Source organism: Condylostylus longicornis, unplaced genomic scaffold (assembly GCF_029603195.1).
Source record: "Condylostylus longicornis isolate FDR11 unplaced genomic scaffold, ASM2960319v2 ptg000048l, whole genome shotgun sequence".
In the NCBI taxonomy this organism is placed as follows: Eukaryota; Metazoa; Arthropoda; class Insecta; order Diptera; family Dolichopodidae; genus Condylostylus; species Condylostylus longicornis.
In genome coordinates this window covers 17,996,971-18,016,873 of record NW_026578017.1, presented here as the reverse complement: position 1 = coordinate 18,016,873, position 19,903 = coordinate 17,996,971, and the positions used below count along the sequence as shown (strand labels likewise).

Sequence of the window (19,903 nt, the reverse complement as noted above, 5' to 3'; positions counted from 1 at the left end):
CAATGTAAGAGACTTTAACACTATAATACATATAATAATGTTGTATAAATTGTCCTACTAAAACCATAACTATTATATCTTCACTATAATAGTTTTAAAATTTTGTATAAAAATTTTCCACAGCTATTATAAGCATAGACATTATTATCATGTTTAAAATTATTTTATGTCGATTCAACCGGAATGTAAACTTTTACATAAAATCAATTTTTTTTTTGTTTGAATTTTTTACAACAATTCGTAACACACAAATTTAAGGTTAGGTAATATACATAAATATTTTTTATTACTATAAACGCTTTTTATAAACAACGTTACAATTTATAAAACATTTAATATACTATGAAAGTTTCCAGTTTCATTTTCAAACTGTCAAATTATTAAATCAACGGACATTTGCGAAACTAGCAGAAGTAGCAGTATGCATAATTGCGTACAGTGTAAACTTAATTTGAAAATTGGGAATTACTGGCATATAATATTGTGAATGAAAATTGGCATCTTATATTTACATACTTCAATTGAACTGAAAATAAAACTTATTGTGAAACTTACAGCTGATCGTCAACGTTACAAAATGAAATTAAATGAAAATGTTAAAATTATAGGAAGAAAAGTGTTGTTGATTCCATATGAAGAGAAACATGTAGAAAAGTAAGTACATAATATTAAAGCTAAGCAATTGTGAAGAGTATTCGATTCTTTATCAAATATTGTGTACACCTTCAAGTACAAGAAAAAGATGCATGAATATAGGGATATTATCATATAAATTTGTTAATCTCAATCATAACACTTTATGGAAATGGAAACAATTGTAAAATTATTTTTTGCTATTTTTAAATCATGTGTACATACGTAAATGTATGTATGTATACCTACATATGTACACATTATAATTGATTATGAATATTGAAATTATAATAATAATTATAAATATTGAAAAAATAATTTTTAGTAAAAATTTGAAAAATAATTTTAGATACCATAATTGGATGAAGTCGGCAGAACTACAAATTTTGACTGCGTCAGAGCCTTTATCGTTGGAGGAAGAATATGTAAAATAACAGTTTATTTTTTTTAATTCTAATATTAAACTTAATTTTTTTTTAAAGGCAATGCAAAAATCCTGGAGAAATGATGAAGATAGTACGTATAAGCTAATTTTGGAAACGTTTTGTAAAAGTTTAAATAAATTTTAGAATGTACTTTTTTGATATTATCAAAAGAAACATTTGATACAACAAATGATGAATTGAAATCTCTTATTGGTGACACAAATTTATTTCTACAATATGAAGATGATCAGAATGAAAAAGTGGCAGAGTGCGAGATAATGATTGCTGAAAAAGAATATCGTAGAAAAAAACTGGGGTGGGAGTCGATGCTTTTAATGTTAAAATATGGGCAGTGTATTTTAAACTTAAACAAATTTGTAGCCAAAATTAATGAGAACAATGAAAACAGCATTTATATGTTTAAAAAAATGAATTTCAATGAAATTTCTAGATCAGAAATATTCCATGAAGTCACTTTAGAAAGAAAAGTTGATGAGACTTGGACTACTTGGTTAGATTCACAGGTGGATTTACAAATTGAGAGTTACAAATAATTAATTTTAAGTTAAAATTTGAAAATGCATAAATAATAAATTTTAAATATAATTTTAACTATGAAATCCTTAAAACTATTAAAAAGCATTTTAATGGATCAAAAAACATTTTTTTATTTAAAAATACTTACCTACATACATATGTAGGTATGAAACTTTATCTATACATTGAATATGCATTTCACGAAAGGGTTTTAAGAATTATTTAAAATTGTTTTAAATTATTTTATAATAGAGAATAAAAATATAAATATATTTATGCTTTTTTGGATTTCAATTATGTTTATAGCAAAGCTATGTATACACAATAATGTACATACATACATACATAATAATATACAGTGTGCATCTTCAATGTATTTTAATAAGGGGTATATGGCCCCTAAATGATTAAAAGCAGATTGTGAAGGACCAGAGAAACACCGTATTTTATTAAAACTTATTAAATTTAACACATAATTCACACAAGAGAAATTAATATAGCTCATAAATACACATACATATATACATATCCATATGTAGCTATGTATGTAGCATTTAAAATCAGTAATAATCAAAAATAGCGATCACTTTTTGAGTTTTTATGTTCCATTTTTTTTACTCTCTTGAAATATAAAACACATTTCACATTTCGTGGTTTAAATTAAAAACTTAAATAACGGGAAAAAAATTTGGATGATTTTTTTGAGTTTCGAAGTTTCATTCGAAAATGTACGGATCAATAAAAGCAAACAAAGAACATAAAGAAATAAAGAAAGCAGTTATACTTTAAAGTTCACTTAACCTTCAAAGAAAGAAGTTATACTTAACCTTCCAGAAGTACAGTAATTAGGAAATATTAGCCCTTTCAAAGGTTATAAGAAAAAATGTCCGTTAAAATCAATGTGAAAAGAAAAAATTTTATTCATTTTTGATGCTCTAAACCAGAGGTGGGGAACCTATTTAATTCGTATTTCTTTTCCTATTTAATTCATATTTCTAATATACGAATAAATCAATTCCTTTTTAACGATGTAGGAGATTCAAAAAATAATATGTAATGGAAACCTGATTAATAAATTAAAAAATTATATTTTCTGGTAGATTTTTAAAAACAATTATGGCGCAATTTAAATTTTTTAAAACAATTTGCAGCGATCAGCTGGTTTTTAATTTCTGTTTTAGAATATTAGATTGCAAATATGTACATATTTAAACATAGCCGCCAAAATCTTGACTTTAGTTACAAAATCTAGAACACTCTTTACATTATTAGAATTGGATGTAATAATAGAATCGATGGTTCGAAAGTTTGATGTTTCGTCAAAATTTCACGTAAATAATTTTCTCAACTGTCAATAATGACATTCCTGTCCGTAAGTACAATGTCAGTCATTAATCAAAAGGATGAAAAGATACTTGGTGAAATTTACAAACAGTAAATACCTATATGTTAACATTTATTTTTAAAAATTATTTTACCATAAGACCTTCGCCGGGACCAAAGCAAAATAATTTATCATAAATGACAAAAGATTGGAAATGCTGGTGTCGGTTGTGTGGGAGAGAAAACGGGAGTGAAATAGACGTCTTTATTAAAAATGAAAACGCAACTACAATTGCTGAAGCTATTCAAAGTTATTTCTCAGTTTCAGTAAGAAAAACAGCAAGCCAAAAATATCACACATATGTATAAAAAATGTATTTCTTTTTTAAGATTCTTGATACAGATATTATACCAATAAAAATATGTAACGTATGTAATGATATTGTGATAGGACTAATAAATTTTACTATACGATCTTCGAGAGTTCAACAACTTTTTAATGAACTTCAATTTCACCAGAATGTAGAAATTGTCGATATAAATGAGCTGCGTAATAAATATGGTTTGACAAACCAAACTAACGACTTAAAATTCCTTAAAGGCAGCCAAAATTTTGAAAAACATGATGATATGATCAAGATAAATGAGGTTCCTGAAGGCAGCTTTTTAGACGAAAATATTGGTGGATTTTTCAAATGTGAAAATAACAGTAATTTTAGTGCGGAACACGATGATAACAGTAGTAATTTAAGTGAAGACGAAAAACCTCTTTTGAAGTTAAAAACAAAGAAAGGAGCATTGCACAAACATATATTAAAAAGAAGAAAAATTAAAGTTTTACCAGAGAACTTTGTTGAAAGTAATTTATCAGAACACAGTTCTGGAAATGATTCAGAAAATAGTCTAAATAGTAACACATCTGAAAAAGATATTCTAAATGAATGCAATAATAAGAATGAACCGGATTCTCTTTGTGTGCCAAAAAAGATGCGCAGAAGGAACGTTTCTCCAGTTGTCTGTGAAATTTGCAATAAGAGTTTTATTAGTATAGGTAAATATAATTATCATAAAAGAACGAAGCATAACACTGCAAAGAAAAACGAGTCAGTTGTTTGCAAGACTTGTGGAAAAACTTTCAAGAAACAGTCCAAATTAGAAGATCATGAAAACGTACATTTGCCACCAGAAAAACAAAAACTGTATTCTTGCCCGCAATGTGATAAAAAATTTCCAATACAAGCTTCAATCCAATTGCATATTAAAACGGTACATATGCGAGAAAAAACATTGATTTGTGAAGAATGTGGAAAAATATTTGCAACAATTGCGGAACTTAATTCACACAAAGTTGTTCACTCAGATTTCACACCATTCCAATGTCCAAAATGTCCGAAAACATTTAAAAGACTGATTTCATTAAGAACTCATATTGATTGTCACGATGATACTAAATACACTTGTCCAATATGTGCATGCCAACTGAATACGAAAACTATTTTACGCCGCCATATGGTTATACATTCAGATGAGAAAAAATACAAATGTAATTTTTGTCAAAAAGGTTTTAAAAGAACCAAAGCTTTAAAAAATCATTTAATACTACATACGGGTTTAAAACCATATGAATGCCCTTTTTGTGACCAAACATTTGCACAGGGTTCAAACTGTAGAAAACATCAAAAAAATTCTCATCCAGCAGAATTAGCAGCGATGGAAAGTAGTGGCGAAAAAAAAGCATGTAAAAATGTTCCACCATTAGAACATTTGAAAGCTGTGAATAATGCAGCAATTGTTAATTCTAATGATAACATTATTACGAAAATTGAAAATGTGACTAACGAAAATGTGACGAAGTTTTATTTAAATAATTACCTTAATTAAAGCATATTCTTTTAATTTTAACACAATACTAAATTTGATTGATTGATATCAATGTTGGACTTTTTTTTCAAGATCATATAAAATGGAAATATGAAACCATAGTAGGTGCATATTTACATTGTGTTGCAGCCTTACTTTGATTTAATAATGCTGAACTTAATATACATAATATATAAAGCATCAATAATTCAAAAAGTTTAAAAAGTAAACAAATTAAAAAATCCAAGTTATAGGATGTTTCTTTTGTAATCCATATTTCACATTATAAGAAAGTTCATACTTTATTTTCTATAAATTAAGGAGTAATCGACGCCTAGTTAGTGAAAATTTTTCACATTAAAAGAAAACATTTCTAACTAGATTTGATCTGTTGAGTCGTCTGTGGATAACCTAACAGAAATAAGATCAAGATCTTACAAAGAACATATATAACGATTCCAAAGCAAATTTTTATTTAATTTGTTCTTTTTTATTAAATAATATAATTTCTCTAAGAAAATAAGATACATTCATACATATGTAATTTAATTCAAATTAAAAAATTCATTAATAATTAAAGTTATTAAATCTTACTCTCCTAGAAAAGCGTGATAGAATTGAAACTCTAAAAATTTAAGGGGAAGTTAAGGCACATTTCCATTTTTGAAAATGATAAACGTTTGTTAATCTGATTTTGATATGCTCGCAGATTTATGTATGTTTTTATAATTTCTGAGGGATTTAAGACACAGCACAGAATAAACGATTGATAGTCCAATTTCTATATAACTTAAAACTAACTTCTTAAAATGTCAATAATGACATTACTGTCATTTGAAATAAATTAGTGCTGTCAGTTATTAATCAAGGCTGAAAAGAAAGTTGGAGTTTACAAACAGTAAATATTAGCATTTATTTTAAAAAAATATTTTTTAAAACCATCAGCGGAAAAAAAAGAGAATTTAGTATTATAAATGACAAAAGATTGGAGGAGCTGGTGTCGTTTGTGTGCTAGAGAAAATGGAAGTGAAATAGACGTCTTTATTAAAAATGAAAATGCGACTACAATTGCTGATGCTATTCAAAATTATTTCTCGGTTTCGGTAAGAAAAACAACAAATCCAAAATAGAAAACATTTAAATACAAATGTGTTTCCTCTTTAAGATTCTTGAAACAGACATCATGCCAATAAAAATATGTAACGTATGTTATGATATTGTAATAGAACTAATAAATTTTACTATACGATCATCGAGAGTTCAGCAACTCTTTAATGAACTTCAATTTCACCAAAATGTAGAAATTGTCGATGTAAATGAGCTACGTAATAAATATGGTTTGACAAACCAAAATTACGATTTGAAATGCCTTAAAGACAGTCAAACCTGTGAAAAACAAGAAGATGTAATCAAAATAAATGAGGTTCCTGAAGGCAGCTTTTTAGATGAGAACATCGGTGGATTTTTTAAATGTGACAACATTAGTAATTTTAGTGTAGAAAACGATGATGATAGCAGTAATGTAAGCAGTGAAGATGAAAAACCTCTTTTGAAATTAAAAATCAAAAGAGAAGTATTGGATAGACATAGATTAAGAAGAAGAAAAATAAATGTTTTGCCGGAGGACTTTGTTGAAAGTAAATTATCAGAGCAAAGTTCCGAAAATGATTCGGAAGATAGTCTAAATAGTAGCACATTTGAAAAAGATACTCTAAATGAATGCGATAATGTTAAGAGTGAAACTGATTCTGTTTGTTTGCCTAAAAAGATGCGGAGAAGGAACGATTCGCCAGTGGTCTGCGGAATTTGCAGCAAAAGTTTTAATAGTAGAGGTAAATACAATTATCATAAAAAAACCAAACATAATACTGCAAAAAAAAGTGAATCAGTTGCCTGCAAAACTTGTGGAAAAACTTTTAAAAAACAGTCAAGGTTAGAAGATCACGAAAATATGCACTTACCGCCGGAAAAGCGCAAATTGTATTCTTGCCCCCAATGTGATAAAAAATTTGCAGTACAGGCGTCAATTCAATTGCATATTAAAACTGTACATATACGTGAAAAAACGTTTATTTGTGAAGAGTGTGGGAAAGTTTTCGCAACAAGTGATCAACTTAACTCCCATAAAGTTGTTCATTCAGATTTTACACCATTTCAGTGCCCAAAGTGTCCAAAATCTTTTAAAAGACTGACTTCATTAAGAACTCATATCGATTGCCACGAAGATACAAAATATATTTGTCCAATATGTGGATGCCAGCTTAATACCAAAACTATTTTACGCCGCCATATGGTTATACATTCAGATGAGAAAAAATACAAATGTAATTTTTGTCAAAAAGAATTTAAGAGAACAAAAGCTTTAAAAAATCATTTAATACTACATACGGGTTTAAAACCATATGAATGTCCTTTTTGTGATCAAACATTTGCTAACGGGTCAAATAGCAGAAAACATCAAAAAAATTCTCATCCAGCAGAATTAGCAGCAATGGAACGAAGTGGTGAGAAAAGAGCATGTAAAAATGTTCCACCATTAGAACATTTGAAAGCTGTAAATAATGCAGCTATTATTAATCCTCATGATAGTATTATTACCAAAATTGAAAATGTTACTAATGAAAATGTAACGAAATTTTGCTTAAGTACTTCAATTGAAGCAAATCTTGACACTGCCTCTACATTTGATACACAATCTCGAAATCAGTTAACACTTGATTCTAATTTATGTGACAATTTGAATTTTGCTATTCATCCAAAAATCGAATTAAAAGAAAAAAATGATGCGCAAACCGAAAATTGCATTGAACCGCAAATTTCTCCTAAATTTTAAAATTGCAATTATTTTTATTTTATAGATAATATTATGATCGGTACGGAAAATAAGAAATTCAACTTTTGTAACATAAAATTTTCTTTGTAATATTGTATATTACGAAATTAAATGTTACATTTGTTATTATTTTTGTGAATGTATGCATTACTACATTTGAGAACTTAATTTAAAATTGTAAAGTATTTATGTAATTGAATAGTTAAAATAAAAACATTAAGTAAATATAAACATATATTTTATTTTGATAAAATGAAGAATAGTAGATATACTATAAGAGAAACATCCAAATTTTTGATAAATCTATCCTTGAAGGACATTTGTATATGCACATACTAAAATCCAATATGTAATTAAATCGAATATAACTTTCAAAAATTATAAAACATATTTGCTTAATCGCGTAACTTGAAGTGATAGGAAGTCATTTGAAATTTTTATAGTTTACAAAATTTCAAAATTTGGGATTATTTGTTGAAAATTCAATATTTTTCAATATCATATTGTTTTAAATGATGCCTCTAGGAGAATATAGATGAATATTTTTTGTTGAAAGCCCTGAAATTCAAATATGTTTCGTGAAATCACTTTAGAAAATCAATTTAAATATATTGTTTAATTCAAAGCTAAACTTATAACCCAGTTATTAAAGTTATTAATTCTGCATCCAAGATTTTATAAATATAATTAAAGGGTAAAGCTAAATAAAAAACAAATAATAGCTTGGTTCGATCGGTGATGTTATTTATTTAAATTTATAACTTATCTTAAAACAAGTTTTATATTAAAATATAAATAAATTCATATAAAAATAAAATATACAAACAATTTTAAAACAAAATTGTAGAGTTAATCTAAAAAAAACTTAGTTTATACATTAAATAAAGCATTATGTGTATAAAAAACAGTTTCTTATGAATATATTAAATACAGTAAATAAATTAATGTATATGTAAATATACCTTTTTATTTCAAATAAAACTAGTTAATATTTAAAGCTGCGTTTCCCGTATTAAACAAAAAAATTCAAAACAAGAAATCAATTACATAATATGTTTTTCATATTATAACATTTCTTCTCAAACGAAGCTTATTATCTTGTTATTTTATATTAATTATTTTTTATTTTCTCAATTTTTTATTATGCTTTTGCAATTATTACGCGAATTTTATGTATGTACTTAAAAAAATTTTTATAAAAATATCTTGTGGAAAACATTCACATTTTAAATTAATGAGAATTCTGTAAGAAGCAAACATAAAATGCTGTATATATTTTCGTTTTGAATGAAAATATTTTTAAAGTTTTGAGGATTATGTTTCAAATCTTTGTCTTTATTTTAAATGATATCTAAGAAAAATTAAGAATTTTACGAACGTATGTTATAGTTTTAAAATTCGTTGAAAAATGTAATCTTACAGACCAAAATACAATTTGTACATAAATATTAAAAGAATTTTTTTATTAAAATAAACTTACGTTCATTTATCCTTTGAATGAAAAATAAAGCTCAAATTTGATTTATAACTGTGTTAAGTTTTGGATTTTGTATGAACAATATTAAAAATGCTCTGCAAATGAATCAATAAATATTACATATTTCATATATATATATATATATATATAATTTGTTTTTAATATTTTGAATTAAATTTATAAGAAGTTATTTAATTGTACGATTTTTTAAATGAATATTTACTCAGAGGCAAGTTTCTTGGCAATATTTTGTTTTAAGATCAAAATAATTAAAGCTAAAAATAAATTTATTCGATTTTTGATAAAAATAAATTAAATTACGATTATGCAAATTTATTGTGTTAATTTTTTGTTTTAATAATTTATGTTATTTTTAATAATTTTAATTGTTGTAGAATTCAATTTATTAAAAATATTTTTTCTTTCATATTTATAAAAAAAAAAGGTCGAAATTTAATAGCAAAAACAATGAGGATTCTACTTTAATCTGTCCTATTTTATAGTTTTGAATTTTTAAAATTATTTAAAAAAAAAAAAATTCTAATATTTTTGTTTTTAAAATTTTACGATTGAGTAACATAGATAAACAAAAATAATGAATTTACAATAACATAACATAATTCGACTTGGTTCAAAACGAAAAACAAGTTCTTATAAGATACTAGCACAAAATTCACAATTCTTTGTTGTATTTAAGATTTTAAAATATTTCACGTCTCCCTTTATATTTGGATAAATTTTGCAAAAAAAAAAAAAAAAACAAACTTACAATAAAAAAAAAAAATTTCAACACTTTTTTTTAGTTGTCTTATAATTACATAACATAACTAAAATAATGAACAAATTAAAAACCATGTGGAAATTCTAAATTATACATTGTAACTACCATTAACATATTATACTATATACAAAACTAAGATAATGTAAATTTCAACTAATATTTTCTTATCATTGATTTTTGAATTCAATAATACAAATATGAAAGTGATTTTTTTTTGTTTTTTTTTTATTTTTTTTTTTTTTTGAGAATTTTCATTACAATGATATGCCTTTTAATATATTTCTTAAGTTTATCATTCTATCATTCAACTATTATTTTCCTTTTTAAAAGTAATTGCATTAATATTGATTTTTAAACCGGTTACTAATGTTTAACTGCTATAAAATGTTTATGTTATATTATTTTATTTTATTAAACATATGGGAGAAGTGATGATTTATTTAGTTATGTAAGTAAATATAATATAGTAATTTGATTTTTCATCTTAATATAATTATGAGCAATTAATATAATTTATTGTAATTTTCAATAGTTATAGTATATAATTCGCTACATTTTAATTGTGTATAAAATTTAACTAAATTAGTATGTATTTTTTTCTGCTTTTTTATTATTTCGATTAATGTAAGTTAAAAAAAATCAAATATTTTTCTTTATATAATATATATACGTTTTTTATATACATATACATAAATATATTTATAAATAATATAAAAGATTAAACATATTTTAAATTTAAATATTAAATTTTAAATAATTTGAACTACATTGTTTTACATTATCTTCCAGCAAATATGTTGATAGCTGTTGTTCCCGTTCGCTTTCGTATTAATCGAGCTGACACTAAAATTAAAATATAATTTTTAGAAAATTTAATAATGTTAAATTATAAATCTTCTTATTCCTTAAAATAAATTAATATAGTTTTTTTAAGAAAATAATTCAACATGACCTGCATTCCACTTTTTCATACTTAAAAAAATGGAGCATAATATTTTTGTTTAATATTGTGTTTTTTCCAAATTTATAAATTTGTTTTATATAAAGAAGAAAAGGCAGAAATAAAAAATTTATGGAAATCGAGGTTATTTGTAAAAATAAATCTTACTTGAACTGTCTTGAGGTGTTAAGGGCCTTTCTAAAACCTTCTCAATAACTTTAATCCAGTCATCCCTTTCTGTATCTGTATATGCTGACAAATTATAAGCTCGATCTGGTGTAAACAATGTAAAACTGTAACCTTGATCTTTAGTTGCACCACTTGGTGCACCGACTCGAACACTGTAGCCTTCTAAATTATAGCCCAAAAATATTTCACCCTTAGGATAAGCATCTAACGGTTCATCATGATACATTAATTTTCGATTATCTAACGTAAACCATCGTCTTTTATAACCATCACTTTGTCTCGGTCCAGTTTTCAATAACCATCCTTCTTTTGCGAAATCACGTGTTAAACGACTTACAAGTTCGGTATCGCTTGCAATACTAGGAAAAGCGACTTGTAAACGATGTAATTTGGCACATCTTATTGCGTTATACCAATTTATAATTGTTTCTGGATCTTCATGATAAACATAAATATGTCGTGTTGAACCATCTTTCATAAATGTTAATTGCATTGAATTTTGATGACCAATTTTACGCGGTGAAAATGCTACATTTAAATCACTAATTTTTAAAATTGCTTTTGGTTCTTTACTTTCTTTAACGTAATAACGAATAGTGTCATCAGTTTCAGATAATACAAATTTTCTTGGCTGATACCGTGGATCTTCTTTTCCGCGTTTCATTAGGAAACCTTCCATATGACCAGATATGTAGCTTGGTCTTCCTGTTCTCGTAAATTCTAATCTTTCATATTTTGCTCGAATCCATTGTTCAATTAACACCCTACAAAACAAAAAAAAAAGTATGTGTAAATATGTTTCCACTCAATAATTTTACTTAATTTTTAATACATACTGTGGATCATCTTCACACGGTCTTCTATAACATGGCGGAACACGATATTCATATCTTTGTTTTGCTTTTTGATTGCCAACTTCTTTCATCCGTTCTAATTGACTATCTTCCCATTTATCCAATTTTAAATGTTTCACTTTAGATATATGAGCACCCATGCCACGATGTATAGCAGCACATCGAGTACATAAGAATATTCCAATGTTATAAGAAGCCCATTCCACATCTGCAATAAATAAATTTTTCATACTTAATTATGTTTAATACTTTAATTCATATTTTTTTAAAATCGTTTTAATTTTTATATTTGTATGAAAATACTACATTCGGGTGTATAGGTATGTATGTACATATATATTGTAATGAAATTTTTTCAAGGGCAAATTTCTTGGAAAATGTACTATGAAAAATAGAAAAATATAGCTAGAGGCCCATAGATAATAATTGCATTATTCACACATACTTGATCTGATTTCTTTAGTATTGCAATTTTAATTTAATTTTCTTTGGTATTTTAGAATTAAATAATGTATGTAGAACATATTTTGAAATTTATATGAACAACTTTTACCTTAAAATTGTGAAATTTTTTATATTTTAAAACATTTAAACAAACTGTTTTCTTTATATTTAATGTTATAACAAACAGGATGGAGAAGTCAAAAGATCGTATAAAGAAAAAAACAAAAATAAAAAACAAATCAAACAAGACAAAAACGATCAAGAAAATAATTAAAAATTCAATAATTATAAATCCGAATCATAACGTAAATATACATATATGTATGTACATATGTGTACACATATAAAAAACTTATCTACCGGATGTTTATGTTTACCAAGAATTTTATTGCACATTGATCCCTTAACAATTTCATTGTGTTGGTTTTATTTTACTTTTTTTTTTGTTTTTCTAAAAGCATTAATATTGCATTAACGTCGAATGCATTTAATTTAATTTAACAAACATTTGCACAAATTGAATTTTACTTGCTATTTGGTTATGACGTAGAAAAGGGCTTAACAATAATTGAATATAATTTGTAAACAAAAATCTAAGGAATTATGTAAGTACCTACATATGTGCAAATAGAAAGATCAGAAATAATTATTTTTCAAAAATATCATTCAATCAATAACAGTTTTTTATAAATACATTGATAAAGGAACCTATCTATATTGAAGTAAACTATTCAGAAAAATAAAACATGGTATACTTCCGCACATATGTAGTATAATTTGCTTTCGTGCATATAGCAGATAATGTATGTGTGTATACGAGTACATGTAAGTACATAATGAACCACATTTCTGAAATGAATATGCAGTATGTACATACATACATATATGTATTGAACAATTATGAAATATTTATACATACTGCATAATAGTATGAAAATTTATAATTTTTTTCTTTTTCACAAAACAAAAATCATCTTTAAAAATTTATAATTTCATATTTTACTAACAACAAAATAAAAATCTCATGTTTTACATTTTTGCATAAAAAAAATTTCAATAAAAATTTCTTAAATTTTCATATTTAACGAACTTGTTTTTGGTGCATGCGGTTTTAAGCACACTCTGTATAAATCAAAAATAAATTGAAAAAGCAAAATATCAAAAACAATAAAATAAAAACCCGAACGTCATTACGAAGAGGGGGGGGGACAAGTGGAATTTTATTTTGTTTTGATTGCACAATGCGCTTATAGTAAATATTGCAAAATTTTTACATGAATGAAAAATAGTAAAACCTCCTAATATGAATTTTTGTTGTTTGTATATATATATACATATATATATATATATATATATATATATATATATATGCATATGAATGCCTATTTATATATTTTTATAGTGTATTGTATAAGAATTTTTTACTCACACTTCAAAATCTATTCTATGCCAAACACAATCAAACATATTTGTTACAATTTTTTTTTTTTGCTTTTTGTTGATTTTTATTTGGGTTTTTTTACTTGTGTTTTTGCAATTTTTGTTTTTTTTTTTTTATTTTCACGATATTATATTTTAAAATACACCACCCTACTTATGATCTTAAAAGTTTTATCAGTAAAATTTTGTAACTTTCTAAAAAAAAAAAAGCAAAAAAGCAAAAATAAAATATGTATTCCAAATTTTGGAATGTTTTTTTTTTATTAATTTCATGATAATAAACTCAAATTCACTTTAGAAAAATTTTTACGCATTAAAATTATATGCGTGGTAGGGAAAAATTATCAATGAATATGCTTAGGCTTCAATTGAAAAAAAAAAAATATAAAAAGATCAAAATATATACTTATATTATTAACATGGTAAAGGTAATTTAGAATTGAGGAAATACTTTTTTGTTAATTGTTTCACTTTAATCTCAATTTACTTACGTTTACTTTCACAATCAGCGCATCGATTATTTCCATTTTGTTTTATTAACGCTTGCAAGTGTTTTTCATTTTCTTCAACCATATTTCAATTTAAAAAAAATTAACTATTTTAAAAATAAAAAAAAATAAAAATAAATGTTCTCGCACTTTGAATCTGTCTATTGGAAATATTTTCTGTTCTCAGCAGTAATGCCAAATGTTGATACATATTTATACATTGAGCTAAAATTTTTTTTAAGTATAATTTTAAAAAATAAGCTAAAAGTTTTCCATATACATTTTATGTATGTTTACTATAATTTTTTACATAACTTCAATTAAAAAATAAAATCAGACAATCAACATTTTTAAAAGAGACAAAATGTGAATAGACGCAATGTGAAATCTATTGCTATGCAAATTGTAAATATAACATTCAAGTATACTAAATTGTAACTAAACTTAGCGAGATGTCAGAATATACTAAATTAAATTATACGTGATTAATAAAAAAAAACGTACAAAAATTAAATCGTTCTTCATTTCTGTGATGCGTATTTTTCCAATTATCAAAAGTTTAACAGAAATTCAGATAAGAATTTTTTGACAGATCGACAGGCTAAAAAAACAGGATGTGGTAATTCTGTTTGCCTTTAAGTTTTTGAAATATTTGTTTATTGAACAGACCTGCCACATGCCAGATAGCGTTTTGCATTATGCGATTCTTTAGAACGTGATTTCAATTTAAAGTTATTTCCAATTGCGTAAAATTATCATATAGTACAGAACCAAACAAACTTTTTTTTGTAAATTGCTAGTACTCAGATATTTTAATTTAAGGGCAGAGAAAAAATTTATTGATTTATTGGTTAATTCCATACAATTTACATATATAGTATATGAGTAAACGCATCGCAAACCTAATCAAGTAATGAATTCAGTTTTCTTTACCATGAAACTGACACGTTTTTATTTCTTCGTTTTTTTTTGAAAAATGAAATAAAAATATTATAAACAATATCGTACTTGACATTCTTGAAAATAAATAAAATATGACATATGGATATGTATAATATTGAACAGCAATATTATATTGTTCTAACAGTTATGACAAAGTTTTTATGAAAAGCGTGTACGAAATTTTACTCTGCTAAATTAATTCACATGACAAAATAATGTTTTTATTTTTTGATATGAGGTTATTGTAACGAGTTAGAATAAGATCAAACGTATATAAGCATACAACTTGTTATATTCCAGTAGTGTTTACACTCGACACTTTATTTTATCAAGTTGTGTTGTTAAAATAATATTATTCGTGGTTTAGACTAGCTGTTTCTATGCAGTTATTTTGCAATATGTCTTATTATAATGTCTTGTTTTTTTTATGTTATTATGGTAATTAAAATTTTTTATACGTTTGGCAAACTTTTTGCTTAAAATTCAACACTCTGTTTTCAAAAATTAAGAACACTAATTATTTGACTAGCTTTTGATTATGTAATTTTCAATTCAAATGAAGTCTATCAGTTACGTATGTAAAAAAAATGTAAAAAACGAAATTTTTATAACCGATGCCGCCATTGTTTAACTAAAACTGAGCTTCGATTAGCACTGGGAATTGCATAAGTTTTGAAACCTGTGGTTTTTACATATCACATCACATTATATTTTGACTTTTACAGTTCTGACATGTTGAGCTTCTGACATTTATTTTAATTGGAATTGGAGATATCTTACAAAAAAATATCAATAACATAGTTGTATAATAAGAAAAGAAATTATTGCTCGTGATCTTAAATTAATTTGCTTATACATTTGTAAACTAAAAAAGAGATGTCGGCATTATTCAGATTAAATGGTTCAGGAAACATCCAAAACTTATTAAGTTATGCTTTACGTAACACTAGCCGTTCAATATCAAACTCTCCAAAAAACAGAGTCACAGCTGCTACTATTAGTGACACAATTGGTAAACACGCTAAAACCGAAACAAATGTTTCATCAGGTAAGCCATGGATGAGCTACGGCTTTAACCACAAGGACAAAACAACTGATCGCGATGCTTTGTATTCTACATTTTTCTTTTCGATAACTTTGTGTATTGTGTGGGGTACGTTTATTTGGTCATATCTTCCGGACACTCAACTTAGAGATTGGGCACAACGTGAAGGATTTTTAGAATTAAGACGAAGAGAGCAAGCCGGTTTAGATTTAATTAGTCCAAATTATGTAGATCCAGCTACAATTGAACTACCAACCGATGATGAATTGGCTAATACCGAAATTATTATTTAAAAATTTACGATAATTTAAACACATTCATTATTAATAATGTGGTCTTGAAGCAAAAATAAAATATTAATTCGATATTTTATAAATGGAATATTATTTGAGAATTTTTATTTTAAAGAAAGTACCAGCTCAATAAAATTCTGAAGAATATTTTTGTTAAACCAGATGCTAATTCAAAAACGATAAGAACTTATTAAACGTGTCAAAAATGAAAAAAATGTCTACTTTTACTTCGGTATCAAACTTTTCGGTATAAAACTTTTTATAAGATGGAAACAACTTATGTATTGTATTGAAAGCACAATTTTATTACCAACAACGTTCTTGTGTAACAGGTCGCACAAAAAAAATTTAAATTATAATTTTCCTATGCTACACTAGAGAACCTTTTTAAATAATATATTGGAAGTTGACTTAATAAGAAAGAACTTTAAATAATATCAAGTTAAAATTAAAATTATATACTATAGGCAAATTTTCATAAAATTTCTATAAAAGATTTTCTAATGCAAATTTCCTGTTCTTTCAATCAGTTCACTTGGTAGGTGTCTCATTTTTGAATAAAGTTTCTGGGATTGTTGTTGTTACAGTAAGAGGTGGCATGCCAGGTAAAGAAATTGGTGTTGAAACTGAAGTTTGTTGCACTTGAGGGAATGATGAATACGTTTGCACGAAAGGTGGTGCGGCATAACTTAAATCAGCTTGTGGTGAATAATATTGTTGGTGTTGTTGTTGATTAAAAAAATTTGGGGCATCACTATTGAATGTAGGATAACTTAAATATGCATTTTGATTAATGTATGCTGGGTTAGATTGAACCTAAAATAAAAATTACAACTGCAGAATGTGAGAAAAACAAGTTTGCAAATTAAATTACCGATGGCTGAGAAATATTTGGCATTTGGTTGTTAAACCCAGGAATATTAGACGGGGGAGGTATATTAGATATTTGTGAAGGTGATGAAATCATTATTGATGTTCCTGTAAAATGTGATCAAATTTTTGACGTTTTTTTATATGCTATTCAATAGTTTCAAATATTTACCTGTGTTTGCCGAGTCAAAAAGCGAAGGTTGTATTGAAGAAAGTGTATTAGAACCATTTGTTTGTTGCTGATATTCATTTGAAATAAAATGTTGGCTAGTATTCATTAATGATGTTTGTGTTGTTGGGATATTTCCTTGTCCATCTTGTAGAGGCGGAATACCTATTTGAGTCGACGGAGTCGTTATTGTTTGTTGATTAGAATTTTTATCAATACTTAAATTTTCTATATTTTGCGTAACTCTACTTATATCCTCATTCGACGAAGGTTCAATATTAGAATTTTCCATAAGATTAAGGGGTGCAGTAGATACTGTCGTTATTGGAGTAACAAGAGGAGGTGCATTTGTGGTAAAAGTGTTAGTTAGTGGTGGAACATATGGGAACGAAGGATTGACCGTAGCTATTTCAGCAACTTCAATATTTTTCGACGTTTCTTGCTTTTGTTGCAAAAATCCAGAATTGTTGATTGGAGTTTTGGTGTCAATAGATGACTTAAATAAAGGTTTTCCACCTGCAGCGATATGTTGAATAGGAATTCTGTGCAAATAACCAAACCCTATTCCACATCCTAAACTTCCTTCACCGCCCCATTTAGAATTTGGTTTTAAAGTAACTTCCCTACATGTATCGTCATCTATATTGTATACGTACATTTTCAGAGACTGTCCTTCATGAGTCTCAATCAATGTAAATAAATCATCACTTTCATGACGAATGGCATCTGCCCCGATTATATAATCAGAGAACGCTCTTAGACCAGCTTGCTCGGCAGGTGAAGACGGATGCACTTCTAATATATGCCAAACGTTTTCATTTGCTCCTTCGAAAGAACAAAATCTTATTGACACTCCTAAAAGTCCTTGACCACCCCAATTCGATGATGGTGTAATTAAAACTTCACGGACTGATTGTGTCTTACTGCTATAAACAGTCATTTTAATTTGTTTGTCAACGTTAGTTTTAAGAAGCTCTTTCAAGGTGTCATTATCTTGATCAAGGCGTGTATTGCCTATAGCTACTATAAAATCAAAAAATGCCTCAAGATTTGCTTTTTGCCCAGGAGAGTTTTCTTGGACCTGAAATGTAAAAGAAATATTTAATTTTAAAGGTCGTTATTAACACAAATTAGAACTTGTAGATAAGACGTGTCGGTAATTGAATTTAAACAAACTGCTTTAGTTCCAATATTAAAAACTAATTTAAGAAAGCAAAAATGACCTAGAAAGATTACATTCTGAATTTCAGGGTTATCTAATGTTTCATATAACGTACTTTTTTTATACATCTGAGTAAATAAAATTATAAATAACGTCATCATTAGAAAATAAATTAGAAATTAATTTTCCGGTAAATGCAATTCTGCAATACATATAACTTTTCAAAAAACATACCCTTAAGACATGATACCCTTCAGTTCCACCACCCGGTACTTCAATACTTGGTCCTGCTCCCATTTTTTAAAAATTTGTTGTTCCTTCTTAGTTCAAATTAAAAAAAAACAATACTTTTTTCATAAATAAAAGTAAAATTTTAGTTCGTTCTAAAATGATCTGTTAAAAATTACGTGGCAGCTGTCAAATGAAGTGTCACAATAAACCCATTAAACCGCAAAATAAAAACATCTGTGATGTTATTTCAAAAAGTTCAATTAAATACCACTAATAGATCGCGCTGGAACGTTTTCTGTGACGCAGTAGTCTGAACAAATATAAAATGCAATATCCGTACTTATCTTTTCAACGCGATTTTTTTTTCTTCACTAAGCATATCACGGAAAAAAGTAAATAAATTGAAATTAAAATCAAAAGACATGCAATTTTTACCGATTTATTGTAAATTCTTGGATAACTAGATATTGTGTTGATACAAATCCATGGCGTCTGTTAATGCTTGCAATCACTTTCTCAATCCTGCGAAATTTCGAATAAAATTATTTTATCAAATCGTATTAGGAAAACGTTATTTTCTAATTTTACATTTTAATTTTACTGAAATATGTTTGTTGTATACTTATTCAAATAAAGAGCTTGTCAATGATATTTTTTTGCTCTTGCTGAACATCAATTAAAATATTTGGTAAGAAAAGCAAAAAAGAACATTAGCATGAAAAAAAAAACATATATTTTGTTAGCCCAAAAATAAATATTTTCAATATTGGAGTAATTTCTCAGAATGAAAAATTATAAGCAATATATAATGTAAAGCTTTAAGCAAAGATTTTAAAAACATTATAATATAATGTAAGGTTTATAGTTTGGGTGTAAGTTGGTATGGTAGTAGTTTTTAAATGTAAGGCAAACCTTAGAAATATAACTTTAGGCGTTTTCTCATTATAAGTCTGCATCTAAATCATGC

At 26.2% G+C, this 19,903-nt stretch overlaps 5 protein-coding genes across 7 annotated transcripts; 3 read left to right on the top strand and 2 right to left on the bottom strand.

The window, feature by feature from the left end:
- Positions 1–545: 545 nt before the first annotated feature.
- LOC129610987 (alpha/beta-tubulin-N-acetyltransferase 9) lies at positions 546–1,748 on the top strand. 2 transcript variants are annotated; one of them, XM_055523856.1, is made up of 4 exons: positions 546–654; positions 983–1,058; positions 1,116–1,149; positions 1,203–1,747. In XM_055523856.1, exons 1-4 carry the CDS (start codon positions 578–580, stop codon positions 1,610–1,612), a joined length of 597 nt encoding a protein of 198 aa, XP_055379831.1. In that variant the 5' UTR covers positions 546–577; the 3' UTR covers positions 1,613–1,747. The 2 variants fall into 2 exon arrangements, with proteins under 2 accessions (XP_055379831.1, XP_055379832.1); XM_055523857.1 differs by lacking the exon at positions 546–654 and adding an exon at positions 664–817 and having other exon boundaries at positions 1,203–1,748.
- A 1,250-nt stretch (positions 1,749–2,998) lies between these two features.
- LOC129610896 (zinc finger protein 845-like) lies at positions 2,999–7,815 on the top strand. The gene is made up of 4 exons (XM_055523681.1): positions 2,999–3,245; positions 3,309–4,797; positions 5,763–5,881; positions 5,944–7,815. Exons 1-4 carry the CDS (start codon positions 3,117–3,119, stop codon positions 7,609–7,611), a joined length of 3,405 nt encoding a protein of 1,134 aa, XP_055379656.1. The 5' UTR covers positions 2,999–3,116; the 3' UTR covers positions 7,612–7,815.
- A 2,442-nt stretch (positions 7,816–10,257) lies between these two features.
- On the bottom strand, positions 10,258–14,380 carry LOC129610732 (arf-GAP with dual PH domain-containing protein 1-like). 2 transcript variants are annotated; one of them, XM_055523401.1, is made up of 4 exons: positions 14,228–14,380; positions 11,835–12,060; positions 10,978–11,762; positions 10,258–10,712 (listed from the first exon to the last, which is right to left on the bottom strand). In XM_055523401.1, the coding sequence occupies exons 1-4, from the start codon at positions 14,307–14,309 to the stop codon at positions 10,648–10,650; spliced, it is 1,158 nt and encodes a 385-aa protein (XP_055379376.1). In that variant the 5' UTR covers positions 14,310–14,380; the 3' UTR covers positions 10,258–10,647. The 2 variants fall into 2 exon arrangements, with proteins under 2 accessions (XP_055379376.1, XP_055379377.1); XM_055523402.1 differs by lacking the exon at positions 14,228–14,380 and adding an exon at positions 13,726–13,838.
- A 1,511-nt stretch (positions 14,381–15,891) lies between these two features.
- Positions 15,892–16,597, top strand: LOC129610733 (uncharacterized). The gene has a single exon (XM_055523403.1). The coding sequence runs from the start codon at positions 16,043–16,045 to the stop codon at positions 16,502–16,504; it is 462 nt and encodes a 153-aa protein (XP_055379378.1). The 5' UTR covers positions 15,892–16,042; the 3' UTR covers positions 16,505–16,597.
- Positions 16,598–16,781: 184 nt separating this feature from the next.
- Positions 16,782–19,112, bottom strand: LOC129610731 (Golgi reassembly-stacking protein 2). The gene is made up of 4 exons (XM_055523400.1): positions 18,940–19,112; positions 17,547–18,624; positions 17,379–17,482; positions 16,782–17,320 (listed from the first exon to the last, which is right to left on the bottom strand). Exons 1-4 carry the CDS (start codon positions 19,000–19,002, stop codon positions 17,036–17,038), a joined length of 1,530 nt encoding a protein of 509 aa, XP_055379375.1. The 5' UTR covers positions 19,003–19,112; the 3' UTR covers positions 16,782–17,035.
- Between the last annotated feature and the right edge of the window lie 791 nt (positions 19,113–19,903).